This window comes from Ictidomys tridecemlineatus, chromosome 1 (assembly GCF_052094955.1).
Source record: "Ictidomys tridecemlineatus isolate mIctTri1 chromosome 1, mIctTri1.hap1, whole genome shotgun sequence".
NCBI lineage: Eukaryota > Metazoa > Chordata > Mammalia > Rodentia > Sciuridae > Ictidomys > Ictidomys tridecemlineatus.
Window position 1 is genome coordinate 126277142 of NC_135477.1, and position 12989 is coordinate 126290130.

General features: G+C 37.4%; 1 protein-coding gene across 8 annotated transcripts in view; it reads left to right on the forward strand.

Moving 5' to 3' along the window:
- Positions 1-12989, forward strand: part of Tcerg1 (transcription elongation regulator 1) — a 65570-nt gene that overhangs the window by 816 nt on the left and 51765 nt on the right. For all 8 annotated transcript variants that reach the window (XR_002483825.3, XR_005728630.2, XM_021725697.3 and 5 more), the window contains exons 2-4: positions 7387-7612; positions 10155-10307; positions 11527-11986. Coding sequence is in view for 6 of the 8 variants with exons in the window: in XM_021725697.3 (XP_021581372.2) it covers positions 7387-7612; positions 10155-10307; positions 11527-11986 (839 nt within the window). In the remaining 2 variants the exon portion in view is untranslated. The remainder of the gene's footprint in view (positions 1-7386; positions 7613-10154; positions 10308-11526; positions 11987-12989) is intronic.

Here is a 12989-nt window from a genome sequence, read left to right on the forward strand (position 1 = left end):
GAGGCATCATCACTTAAGTTACTAGCCCATCCCGAGCAAACAGCCTCATCGAAGTTCAGTCTGTAGAACTGGCGCGCATGGGTGGAATTGTGGCTCCAGGAAGTGGCTTGAACCCTGGCAGTTAGTCTCCAGAGCTTGCTGTCTTGATCTTACGCCATTGCCCTAAAGAGTGCAGTGACCTTTCTTCCTTTGGAACCTCAGTGCCTATGGAATTTGTAATTAAAATTCCATAAAATAAGAATGACCTGGGAGAATCTTTTCTTCGTAGGTGATTTTTGCAGAAAAGAAGAGGCACTATGCTTTATGTGTATTAGCTATTTTTTTTCCTTGTGTGGGAACATTGACAGTTCAGATATTCAATTCCCATTCTGAATTGAGCTGTTGTGTAAATAAAAAAGAGCTGTGTAGATTATGAGGATTCTATCATTGTTTAGGACTTAAAAGTGAAATTGTCAAAGGAAGTGGATATTGTTATTGTTTTGAAGGAAATAATGTCTTTTAGATTATGAATATGAATTGGCACACAAAAATCCCTACTTTGGCAGGAATACAATTTTGTCCTATTTCAGAGATGAGTCTCAAATTCTTCTGACGATCCTTCTCAAATGTACACTAACAAATGATCAAAGTGCATTATTGGGGTCTTTTAGTGATGCAAAATTATTCTTTGATTTTGATCCCAAAAGGTCTGAGATAGATTTATTAGGGAACACTTTGCATTTTAGAGATCTTAGCTTTACAAAAATGAATAGCCTTGTAGACTTATTTATAGTCTAGACATTGTTGCAAACTGATTTTAATAGGGCTTTAGATTAGGTGGTTCTTTACCTCTTAGGTTAGAAGTTGCTTGCAGAACGCATTTGTTTTAGTGTTTTGCGTGATTTATAAATTAACTGTTTATTTAGCTGTTTTGATGGCAGAAACTGGGGCTTTGTTTTGAAACCTGAATGAATTTCATGGTTTGGCAAATAAATGAAGATAGGAGATTTAGAGATGATTCACATATTGGATTTCATTTATTATGTGCTATGAAACTTGCAGGAAGTAAAGTCCTGAACCAGACCAAAAATGGTCTTTGTCTTCAGAAGTTTCCATTTTAATTAAGGTTGATCTAAATTTTAAACTGAACCAACCACATCTGAGAGGAAATTAGCCTACAAATGTGAAGTGTTTTATGCAAGGTCCCTGGATAGTGGTAGGGTCTAGATTAAAATCTAGGTGTCTTCACTCATACTTTCAACAATTTACCTCCTATATATAGGTAGCATTTTTTTACATTCTTGCCCTTTTAAAGTATTTTCAGTCTTGTATTCACCATTGAGGTGATGATGTATCTGGATGGCATACTTCTAGAAAGAAAAAAACAGTTGTATTTGCATGGTGTTCTGGTGAAAATTTTTTGTGTGTGCTTCTATTCACACAAGTAGGCTTTTGGTTCTCATGCTTTAAGTGGTGGAAATGCACATTTCCTACAATAGATAGAAAATTGAGAGGCCTAAACTTCACTTATTCCTTTATGATTGAGGGCCACTAAAATAACTTTTAAGAGTCATGTATAGATTTTCACCCAGGGCCTTTGTTTACCTATTAATACTTAATGACAAGGTACTTCAGATTTAAATTTCCTCTTATAAAAATGGGAATAAGAAATATCCTGGTGTTACTGCTACTTTAACAAATTATTGTTTCTTCTGTCAAATGTGTTATTGTGAGGATTAAGAAAGTTAGTACAGATAACGTTCATATAACTGTGCTGCTAAATTGGAATTATCCAGTGTGTGTTGCATACTATCATTATTGAACAATGTAGTACCACAGTATACTAAAGGAAACCATATACTAGTGAGTAGTTGTAACGCAAAAGTAAACAAGTGGAAGTTTCTTCATCGCTTTTATTATAATTGAAAACTCAAGTTGGGTAATGAGCCAGAGAGGGGCTGCAAGAGGCCAGAGGTAGGAAAAGAGTTTGGGGTAACTCTTGAACTGAGCCTGAATAATGAGAAACAACTAGTCAGTCATGTAAAAAATCTGGGAAGAACATGTCAGGCATAGGGAACCATAAGCACAGAGGCTTCAAAATAAAGAACTAGGGCTGGGATTGTGGCTCAGTGGTAGAGCACTTGCCTAGCATGTGTGAGGAACTGGGTTTGATTTTTCAGCACCACATTAAAAAAAAGAAATACATTGTGTTCATCTACAGCTAAAAATATTTAAAAATTAAAAAAAAATAAAGAATTGATGCCGCAGTCCCGCTACAGCAAAATAACCGGGGGTGGGGGGGGGGACGAGCAACTTGTGTACATTGATACAACAGGAGTGGGAGCCATTTATTGTAGGCCAAGAGGGGTATATATACATTCCACACAGCTTATCTTAATTAACATAAACTAGATATAGCAATCAACCAATAAGGAATCTTCATACTTAATGGCTCGCTGGCGTTATTTCACAAACCACTCCCTCTGGCAAAATGCCAGGCCCTATCTTGACTTGTTTACAGACCCTAACATTTTACCCTTTTGTTTAATTTAAATAACGACCATAGTGGTTTTTACACAAACACCATAAATAATCTGCTAAAAGCAGAAGGGGAGGATACAAAATGCCACAATACCAAGCCAATTGATGGCTCCATGCAAGAAGCCCTTGGAAAAATCATACCAGCAATGACACCGTTAGCAAAGATACTGAGTTACAATTTGTTGTAGATTACAGTTTGTTGTCCCAGTCCAGGTAAAGCATTGTCTCAATAGATTAACTCACAGTCCAGTTAAGTTCTGTAGGCAGCTAGCTTAAATCACAGTCCAGGTAAGTTTTGCAGGCAGCTAGCTTGATCCAAAGTCTCGTCTGGTTCTCAGCAACACTGGAAATTCTTCCACCCTTGTCCTCACTGGCACTGGGATGAAGGCAGGAACTCCGGCAATGATGCTAAAGAAAATCCTGTAGTATTCCAGCAGGCGCTAAGAAAACCACCTTGTGAACAATTTAGTACATATAAGCCTTAATAGTGCTTATTACTCATTAGCTTCCAGGTGTGGGAGAACCATTGTAGTTACTGGCCTTGGAAATGATCAAACTTCAGGGACGCAGGCCATCTTCCCCCTGCAGCGTCCCTGACAGCCCCAGATGGCCCTGGGGAGAGTCTGGGAAACTGCCACTGGGCACAGGGAGCAAGAGCCTGTGAGACTGTGCCTCTGGGTCAGGTTTGGATTTGAGCTCTCAAAGTGGCGTCCCGCCCCCTGAGCGGGGAAGAGCTGGCTGCTTGGAAAGTCCTTGCTGCACCATGACCGGCTCGCGCAAGAGGCAGCCTCCACATCACCGCTAAGGAAAAGTATTCAGTAATAGCCTTTTGCTGCAGCTTTTTTCCTGATAATCCTCCTTCTTCTGAACTTTCTTTTTCTTTCTGACTAGAGTTCCTGGGCTTTTATCAACACATGCCCTAACTGCTCTTGGTTCCACTGGGGTGCCTTCTTCCCTTAGTAATTTACTTAACACCCCTTCCATATTTTCGTCACAAAGACAATACAACATTTCAAGACAAAACAAGACACAAACATACTGTATCAATCTTCTCCGTTTTCTCAAAATGGCTATTTTTCCTCTCGCCCTATCTGCCTAGGGACGAGCAGCTTTGTTCCCATCCTATCTAGGAATGGGCAGCTTTTCCTCGTCAACTTACCCCCGCATGTCCCTTGGCTTCCCTTATGGGCCACCAAATGCTGCAGGCTGGCTGGGCACAAAATCACAAGCCACTTGAGCAGGAACAAACTTTATTTCCAAAACTCCTACGAATGCCATGCACATAGCCTTCTCCCAGGACACACTACCCCAACTGGAAATCCCTCCTCCGGAATTCCCTCCTACCGCACTTCCCCAACCAATGGGAACTCCGGGAGTCCCATGAGAGCTCCAAAGTAGCTGACTGAGGCGGACAGCAGGGGTCTAATCTCCAATTGAACGCACATCTTAACATAATCATTATCATCTCAATGGCTTATTGGCATCACCTTTCAACCAAAAATGCCATGCCTCATTCCTACTTGGCTATGGCTCTCAGCATCTCCCCACTTCTGTTTAATTAAGCACCAAGCATGTGGCTTAGGGACTATGCCTGTTAGGCTGTCCAATACTACATATGGCCCTTACCCGTCATCAGATGAGCTGACCTCAAGGCGTTAGCCTCCTGTCTTAGGTTGGTCCCACTGCAATTGGATCATACCCGTCACTGACTACAGGTCCAGCATACAGCCATACTTGTGGATAAGCCTTTGCACCAGTGCGGGGGAGGGTGAGGTTCTTTGCCTCACCTCTGTTGGCCCCCGTTTACCGACCCTAACAAATTGAAAGTATTTGATGATCAGGAAGACTGGAGTTTGTGGAAAGGTTGACAAGGGCCAGGTTAATACAGGGCCTGATAATTTATAGTTAAGTTACTAAAATTCATGCTATTTGACACTTAACCAGTACTATTACTGTACTGACATTATTACAGCAGTAATAGTACCTAGTATTACGTAGCACTTAGTTTTAGTTGCTGTTTCAAGTACTTTTATTAGTATGTTTAATCCTCACAGCAGGTTCTGGTGAGATGGTTGTGATAAAGCAGAGTATATAAAGAACTCAACACATTTTCTACACATAACTGACATCAGAAAATGGCAACTTTAGGCTGTTGAAGGAGGAAATTATGAGAATTTTGTCACCATTTTAGTGGCAGACTTTTGAAAGCCATCTAGTCAAATAAGTAAGTACTCTTTATGGGTAAAACACTATTAGGTTTTTGTAGGGAAATGAAAGTAATGGTAGTTGAAGTAGTTTTATTGAATACCATCCTAAATGTTTAACAGATTATTTCAGTGAGCAGGAATATGAGGTAGGTTTTATTTCTATTCCCTATTCATTTACATCTGAGGAAATTTGACTCAAATTATGTAATTAGCCTGATAACAAAAGGCTATGACTTTTTCTTAATTTTAGAGCCTAAATGCTTTAAGCTATTAGCAGGAAGTAAGAAATTCTAAAGAAATAAATATTGTAGTTTTTGGGTTTTTTTTTTGTTGTTTTTTTGGTTGTTTTAGAAACGAGAGGCAGACTGAAAGGAAATTCAAGATTAAGGTATATCATTAACTCAAGTCTGAAACAATATCTTTCCTTGGTGATGAACTTTTTTCTGTCCTAAAGGTTAAGACATTCTTTAAGTAACAGTGGCTATCTTTTGGAGGTGCATATATTTTGAAAATGACCTGGTTATTCTGATATAATCCATATTTTACAATCACTATTTTTGACTCAAGCTTTCCAACATTTGGTGCATTAGGATCACTTGCAAATTTGTTTAAATATGTTTGGTATAGCAGTTCTGGGTTTGTTGCATTGGGTTTGTTTACAATCCTATTCTTCTAGAAGATACATTGGTTCTTCATTAGCAGTTTTTCTGTATGTCAGAACTGAACTGTGGTATGGAAAATTTAGAGAAAGGTCAAACGAAAATCATAAGCAAAGGGTTGAAAAATGTAGGAAAGTTGTACAAAACTCAGCCTGATGAGGAGAGAATATAAAATGATTATTTTCAAGTATATGTGAAGAATGTAATGTTAATCTTCTTTTGGGAACTTAAGTGTAGACTGCATGTATAATGTAGAGATTTACAGTAGCTACTGGGAAGCTCACTGAATTGACTATGGCAGATTCAGACAGGTTCTCATAGTGTTGCCAGGCTATCATCAGATTTGAAATCCTCCTGCCTCAACCTTCCGAGTATGTGGGATTCTGGGCATGTGCCCATGCCTGAATGTAGTAAAAATAATTTATTATGAGATTCAGCATACCCTACTTATAATGAAGCTTGGGTACAGTATCAACTATGTATTTTTTGGTTTGTGCAACAAACACTCATTGCATTTTGTCCAGACCTAACTGCTGGGGATATAAGAGTGAACAGAATTCCTACTTTGGAAGGGCTTACATGTGTTTAAGAGCTGCTGTCTTTGTGTGAATATTGGTTTTGCCACTGACCCACCTTTGTTACCTTAGGCACGTTATTTCACTTCTCTATACCCTAGTTCCTCATCTGTAAGATGAATTTAGTAATAGTATCTGTCTCATAGGATTGTTATGATTAAATGACTTAATATTTGAAAAGAGTTTAGAGCACTGTCCCTGGCACATATTTAGCACTTTGAAGTGTTAATGATGTTTATTTGTTTTAAAGCACTGGTGGTGGTGGGGGTAGATAATGCTATCATTTATGATATTATCTATTTGCTTGAATGCCATGGAGAATATACTAGGGTATTTAGGTAGAGTGGAGCATAGGTCAGGATGCAGTGCAGGGAAAGGCTTTCCCTTTAAATAGAGAAGACCAGTGATTTCTTAAGCTAACTCTTCCATCCCTCCTTTAAAAACTTTGTAATTAATTTTAGACTTAAAAAAATTACACAAATAAAGGTAGAACACTTGTTAATATTTTTCCTCTTCTGCTTTATTATTTGCGCTCTCCTTTTTTTAACTGAACCATTTATAAGATAATATTTTGTGGCTTTTTATCTCCAACTACTTCAGCATGTATTTTATAAAAATAGAGATAGTCTGGGCTGGGGTTGTAGCTCAGTGGTAAAGCACTTGCCTAGCATGTATGAGGCACAGGGTTTGATTTTCAGCATCACAGAAGTATACATAAAATAAAGGTATTATGCCATCTACAACTAAAAATATAAAAAGAGATATTCTTTTACATAAATATAGCCCAGTTATCAGCTTATAAATTAACAATGATATTTTATTGTCAATTGATGTAATAACGTCCTTTATAATATTTCTTCCCTTTAGTATAGAATCCAGTCTGTGGTTAGTATTGTGTTATCATGTCTCTTTAGCCTTCTTTAATCTGGAACATTTCCAAAGCCTTCCTTTGTCTTTTCTGTATAACATTGACATTCTGAAGAACATTCCTCCCCTTTAATAGACCATTCCTCATTTTGTGTTTGTTTACTATTTGTTCATTATTAGATTTAGATTGTGTATTCTTAGCTGGAATAAGTGATGTGTCCTCAGTTACACATTATTCATCTTCTTAGATGATATATTGATCATCCTATCAAGGTATTGCCCAATTTTTCTATTATATAGTGCTTTTTCATCCTACCTTGTGACTATACCTTATGTGGGGAGACAGTTTTAAGACCATTTAAATATCCCCCTCATTCAAATTTTTTCCTAAATTTTGCACCCTGAGGGTTATTCTTACTGATCTGGTTTTTAACGTGAAGGTTGCAAAATGATGGTTTTCCAACTTCACTTACCTTGTAAATTTGATTTAATTAGAAGTCAGTGGCTATTCTTAGTGATTTTGAGGTTTAAAATTTTATTTATTGCTCTCTTACCTAGGATGGCTCAACAGCAGGCCTTGAGGTTCCGAGGCCCTGCTCCCCCACCAAATGCAGTGATGCGAGGCCCACCACCTCTCATGCGACCCCCTCCTCCTTTTGGTATGATGCGAGGCCCTCCTCCACCACCTCGGCCCCCTTTTGGACGTCCTCCTTTTGATCCTAATATGCCACCAATGCCTCCTCCAGGAGGGATACCTCCACCTATGGGCCCTCCACACCTTCAGGTAAGGCATATAGAAGTTGTCATTTTTTGTTGGTATTGGTATCAATATTTATGTGCAGACTTTTGCCTTAAAAACTTGCATTTTTAACTAGTTTCAGTTTATAGGAAAAGGGAACCTACAAAAGACATCCGTATATTAACAAGTTGCTCTTAAAATTGTGGTAGCAGTAAATAGTGTAGACATTTAGAACCGGAATTTAGGTGGTGATAGAAAAGTATATATACAACTCTAGGATTGAGTAGGATAGTTCTTATCTACCTTTAATAGCTTTATGCATTGTTTTTAATAGTCTGTCTTCTTTATGGGACATGAAGGTTGAAATCTTGAGATACTGAGTAGAGAAAACTTATTTTCAATGATTTATATTGCCATTAAATATAAAAGTGCGTGTGTGTATATGAATATTCCTGAGTAATTATTCTGCTTAGAAATGATGCCTAGGATAGAATCTAGAAAGTGACAACAAACATTTTGTAAGCACAATATTTAAATATTTTTTTCTTTCTCCTTAAAAAGAAAAAAATTTTATAGGTATTTTAGAAAAAGATTTATTATGGAATTTCTTTAAATGAAAACTTTTGTGGTATTTTAACCTGAGGTTTATATCCCTCTTTAGTGTATCTACGCTTATTTGTTGTCTGAGTTGAGGTCATGAAAGTATTAACTCTCAAATGTCTGTTTTGGGGACTATATTCTTTTTTGAGTATGTGTTTATGTTTTATTAGTTTAGCTACATGTTTCTGAAACCAAGTAAATTTAGTGTTGTTATCTGCTTTCCATTAGCTTAGATAATCAAGAATGAACTATACTAAAAATTGGAAAAAAAGAATGATGTTTCTTTTAAGTGATGTGGTTTTGTATTTGCTTTAAAATTGGCAAAAGATAAAGCTTTTTGCTGGGTGTGGTGGCACACGCCTGTAATCCCAGCACCTCAGGAGGCTGACCCAGGAGGATCTTGAGTTTAAAGCCAGCTTCAGCAAAAGTGAGGTTCTAAGCAACTCAGTGGGACTCTGTCTCTAAATAAAATACAAAATAGGGCTGGGGATATTGCTCAGTAGTCAAGTGCCCCTGAATTTAATCCCCGGTACGTTCCCCCCACCAAAAAATAAACAAATAAAGCTTTTTGAGCTAGTGACTGTAAAAACTTATTACATGTGAACTTCTTTTATTTGTTCATTTAAGTGTTAAACTTGTGGAATATTGTAAAATGTAATGGGCTAGTATAACCCCCTAATGGAAATATATCAAATGTTGTGATGGAATACTCTTTGACGTAGTGATGGTTTTCTTGGTCTTAATGGATAATTTTACATTGAATCCAAGTGAATTAAAAGTAAGGGTGCAAGAGGCATATTTGGGGTAGATATTTTATGTAACATGGGTCTGTGTGCTGATGCTTGATGGACATGAAACGGAATCCAACAAAAATGAGCATAAGAAAGAAAATGTTTTTAGGAGAATGAATGTAAATTAACACTAGAGTAGTTTTAATTCCATTTTCTAGCTTAAAGTACTTTGGACAATTGAATTTCATTATTACTTATAAATCACCAAAGTTTTTTTAATCCTTGTTTAGAATCTGTCTTTAAAATGTCAAGCCCAGTATTCATTATATTTTTAAGTTTGCACAACGAAAACTTCTCTTTGAAGGGTTCTTGTATCAAAGAAATTAGGTATATATGTTAAAAAAAAGAGGTAACTTTTCAGTGTTAGTAAGATACAGCAGTTACAGTTAAATTGTTTGGTTTGGGATCTTGCATTATGTCAGTAGTTATTGAAAAATGATAATGAAAGAATTTTCTGAGGTATTGTTGAATCAATAGTAGCTCTGTTAAATTAAAAATTATGTGCTATGAGTCGAATTCTGATTTTCTCTAGAAAGGACAGTAGGAAGCTGGGAGTGTAATTTAGTGGTGTAGTGCGCTCGAAGCCTTAGGTTCAAAACTCGCACCCTCAAAAAAGAAAAAAACAAACTTGAAAAGATTGGTAAAACTTTTTACTGTATTTTTAAAACTTAACTGATATGATTCACATCTTGATGAGCTTTTATTATTATTATATGAAAAATAAGATATAGTGAATGTTTTTTTAGCTAATTTTTTTTTCTTGTAGGAAAAGAGAATAAAGGGTTAGATATATATGACTTTTCTTTTTTGGTTATTTCTATGTTATTTTGTGAAGTAATGATTCTCTTATGGTTAATATCTACTGTGAGATATTAAAACAATATAAAAATGAATTTTTTTCTTCTAAAAGTATTCTAGTGCCCAATGTTTGAAAAACAAAGTATAAATGACACAAAGTTCATATATAGTGCTATAACCCAGAGTTGACTAATGTTAGTATTTTGATGTATTTCTTTCTTTCTGTTTAATAATTATTTTTATTACAGAAACTTTACTTACATAGTAGATGAATATACTTGAATGGACTGTAAAACTATTTTCTCTTATAGTGTTTTACCTTTGGGATACAAGTCAGTAATAATTTGAAAGAAATGGGGTAATTACAAGTGAATGTAACCATTCTTGTGAATTAACAGAGACCACCTTTCATGCCTCCACCCATGGGAACCATGCCTCCTCCTCCGGGTATGATGTTTCCACCAGGAATGCCTCCTGTGACTGCTCCTGGTACTCCAGCATTGCCTCCTACTGAGGAGATATGGGTTGAAAATAAAACTCCAGATGGGAAGGTAAATTATAAAATACATGTAACTCATTATCTCCATGGTGATGAGAGAATTAAACTTTTGAGTTCTGGCAGATTGAGATCAATTATGGTATCTTTGTCAATCAAGAATGAGCCTGAGCCAGGTGCCATGACACATATCTGTAATCCCACCAGTTCAGAAGGCTGAGGCAGGAGGATAGCAAGTTCAAAGCCAGCCTCAGGTCCTAAACAGCTTAGTGAGACCCTGTCTCAAAAAAAAAAAAAGGTGGGGCAGGGGTGCTGGGGTTGGTTGTGGCTTAAGAGGCTAAGCACCTTTGGGTTCAATCCTGGTACTAAAAACAAAAATGAGCCTTAGGTAAGCAGGTTTTTGGTAGAACTCCTGGAAAAGTAACTGGATTGGACTTCTGTGCAGTTAAAAGATTGCATGGAGTACTCACATACATTGACCTGTGATTCTGGAAACTTGTATTCTAAATGATCACAGGTTCTGAAGACCATTCCCAGTTTTAGTTATGGCTAGCAGGGTTCATCATAAAATTGTACTTATAGCTAAAACTGATTACAGTGAAAGTATACAAAGCAGAACTAGCAAAAGGAAAAAAAATATATGAGGCAAAGTATGAAGGGAATCAGGTACAAACTTCTAAGAATCTTCTCCCAGAGGAATCAATAAAAGGATGTGCTTAATTTTCTGTAGCATGTAATGATGACAGCATGTGTTATGTGTTTCCTGAGCTTACTTGAGCCTAGCAATCCTCACTGGGGGTTTTCACTGGGGTCTGGTTACATATTTGCCATTTGCCTAGCACATATCCAAATTCCAGACTACCAGAAGGAAAGTAGATGTTCAGCAAAAACTGCATCATTTGCATAAACAGTTTAGGTGCATTGAGACATTACTATTAGTAAGGAAATGGTGGTGATCCTCTTAAAAATCCAAATTTCCAGATCCTAGCCAGTGGCTAACTTCGAAAGGATTATAGTCTCAGGCCAGCCTTGTTAACGTTCTGTTCAAAATATAATGTTGTTTTCTTTTTGTGTGTGCATATGTGTTAAGAATACAATATACTTGTTACAGCAAATTGGGGATTACTGTAGTCCAATAAAATATGGATAATCTATTTTGATGTAGTTTCTCTTTTATAAGTTATTTTTAAGTACTTTTTAAGACAACATGCATTATCATTTTTAATAGTAGTTGGTTGATTCTGTGATACAGGTGATTTTTGCTTCTTCTGCAGGTTTATTATTATAATGCTCGGACACGTGAATCTGCATGGACCAAACCAGATGGAGTTAAGGTTATTCAGCAATCAGAACTGACGCCTATGCTTGCAGCCCAAGCACAGGTTCAGGCCCAGGCTCAGGCGCAAGCACAAGCCCAGGCTCAGGCGCAAGCCCAGGCCCAGGCCCAGGCCCAGGCCCAGGCTCAGGCTCAGGCGCAGGCCCAGGCCCAGGCCCAGGCTCAGGCGCAGGCGCAGGCCCAGGCCCAGGCCCAGGCCCAGGCCCAGGCCCAGGCCCAGGCTCAGGCGCAGGCCCAGGCACAAGTGCAAGCACAAGTGCAAGCACAAGCAGTAGGAGCTTCTACCCCTACAACCAGTAGCCCTGCACCTGCAGTATCCACTTCAACATCATCATCCACCCCATCCTCTACCACTTCAACCACAACAACTGCCACTTCAGTTGTGCAGACAGTATCAAGTGAGTACCTGCCTAGCATGTGTTTATATTTAGGGGCTAGAAAAATAAACAAGTAGGGATTGTATTCTGCAGTGATCCTAGTGTTTGTAGTATTATTCTTGATGTTATTTAAAACACATTTTTGATAGTAAAACTTCTCGGTTAGAGAAAAACAGAATTTTCATTAGTAGGAGAAATTATTTGCTTTGTTCAGTTTATGAGGTTAAACTGCAGAAGTGCAGTTAACTGTTCAACTTGGTTAACACTAATGGCAGGTACTGTAGGGTTTGCAAAATAAATCTAAGCCTTGATTTATGACCCTATAGAGTATCCAACTCTTCTAATTGTGGAGTCAGGAATAATACATGTAAAACAGAGTGATGTGCAGAATTATATGATGAAAGTAAAAGATGTAAGACTTTGAGAAATGGAGAGAAGCGTGAGTGTCCTAGATGGGTATTGAAGTTTATTAAGGAGAATGTGGGGTAGGATTCACAAGTAAGGAAAGAATTTTCAGTAGGAACAGTATGAACAAAGGTCAAGAAATGAGAATATCGCAATGTATGGGATTGTTTGACAACTTCTGAGGTGAGATAGTGTATAATAATTAGTAGACTAATAACAAAGGGGTTCTAAAAACCAGGCAAATGGATAAGAAAAGCATTAGGAAACCTGTATAAATGCAGTGCTTTGAAAGAATTTTCTGTGCTAGGAGAAACTTCTTAGGAACTTTTAAAAAATCTCTTAGCAGTGGTAGATCCTAGAATGGGATGTAGAGAGAAAAGCAATAGAATTTTCAAGTATAAAGTATAAAGTCATCAAGGCCCCACAATTAGATCCTTTTCCAAAAAAAGGTGAAAAGGTAAGGGTCTATAAATAGAAGATTTCAAGGAGAGAGGGATGAATTTATTTATTTATTTTTGTGTATTGATGTTGCTCTTCACTCTGCAGGCTGAAATTGAGCCCAAAATATTTAATGATTTTATTGGTTTGATTATTGTTTTGATATTACACTGAAGATACA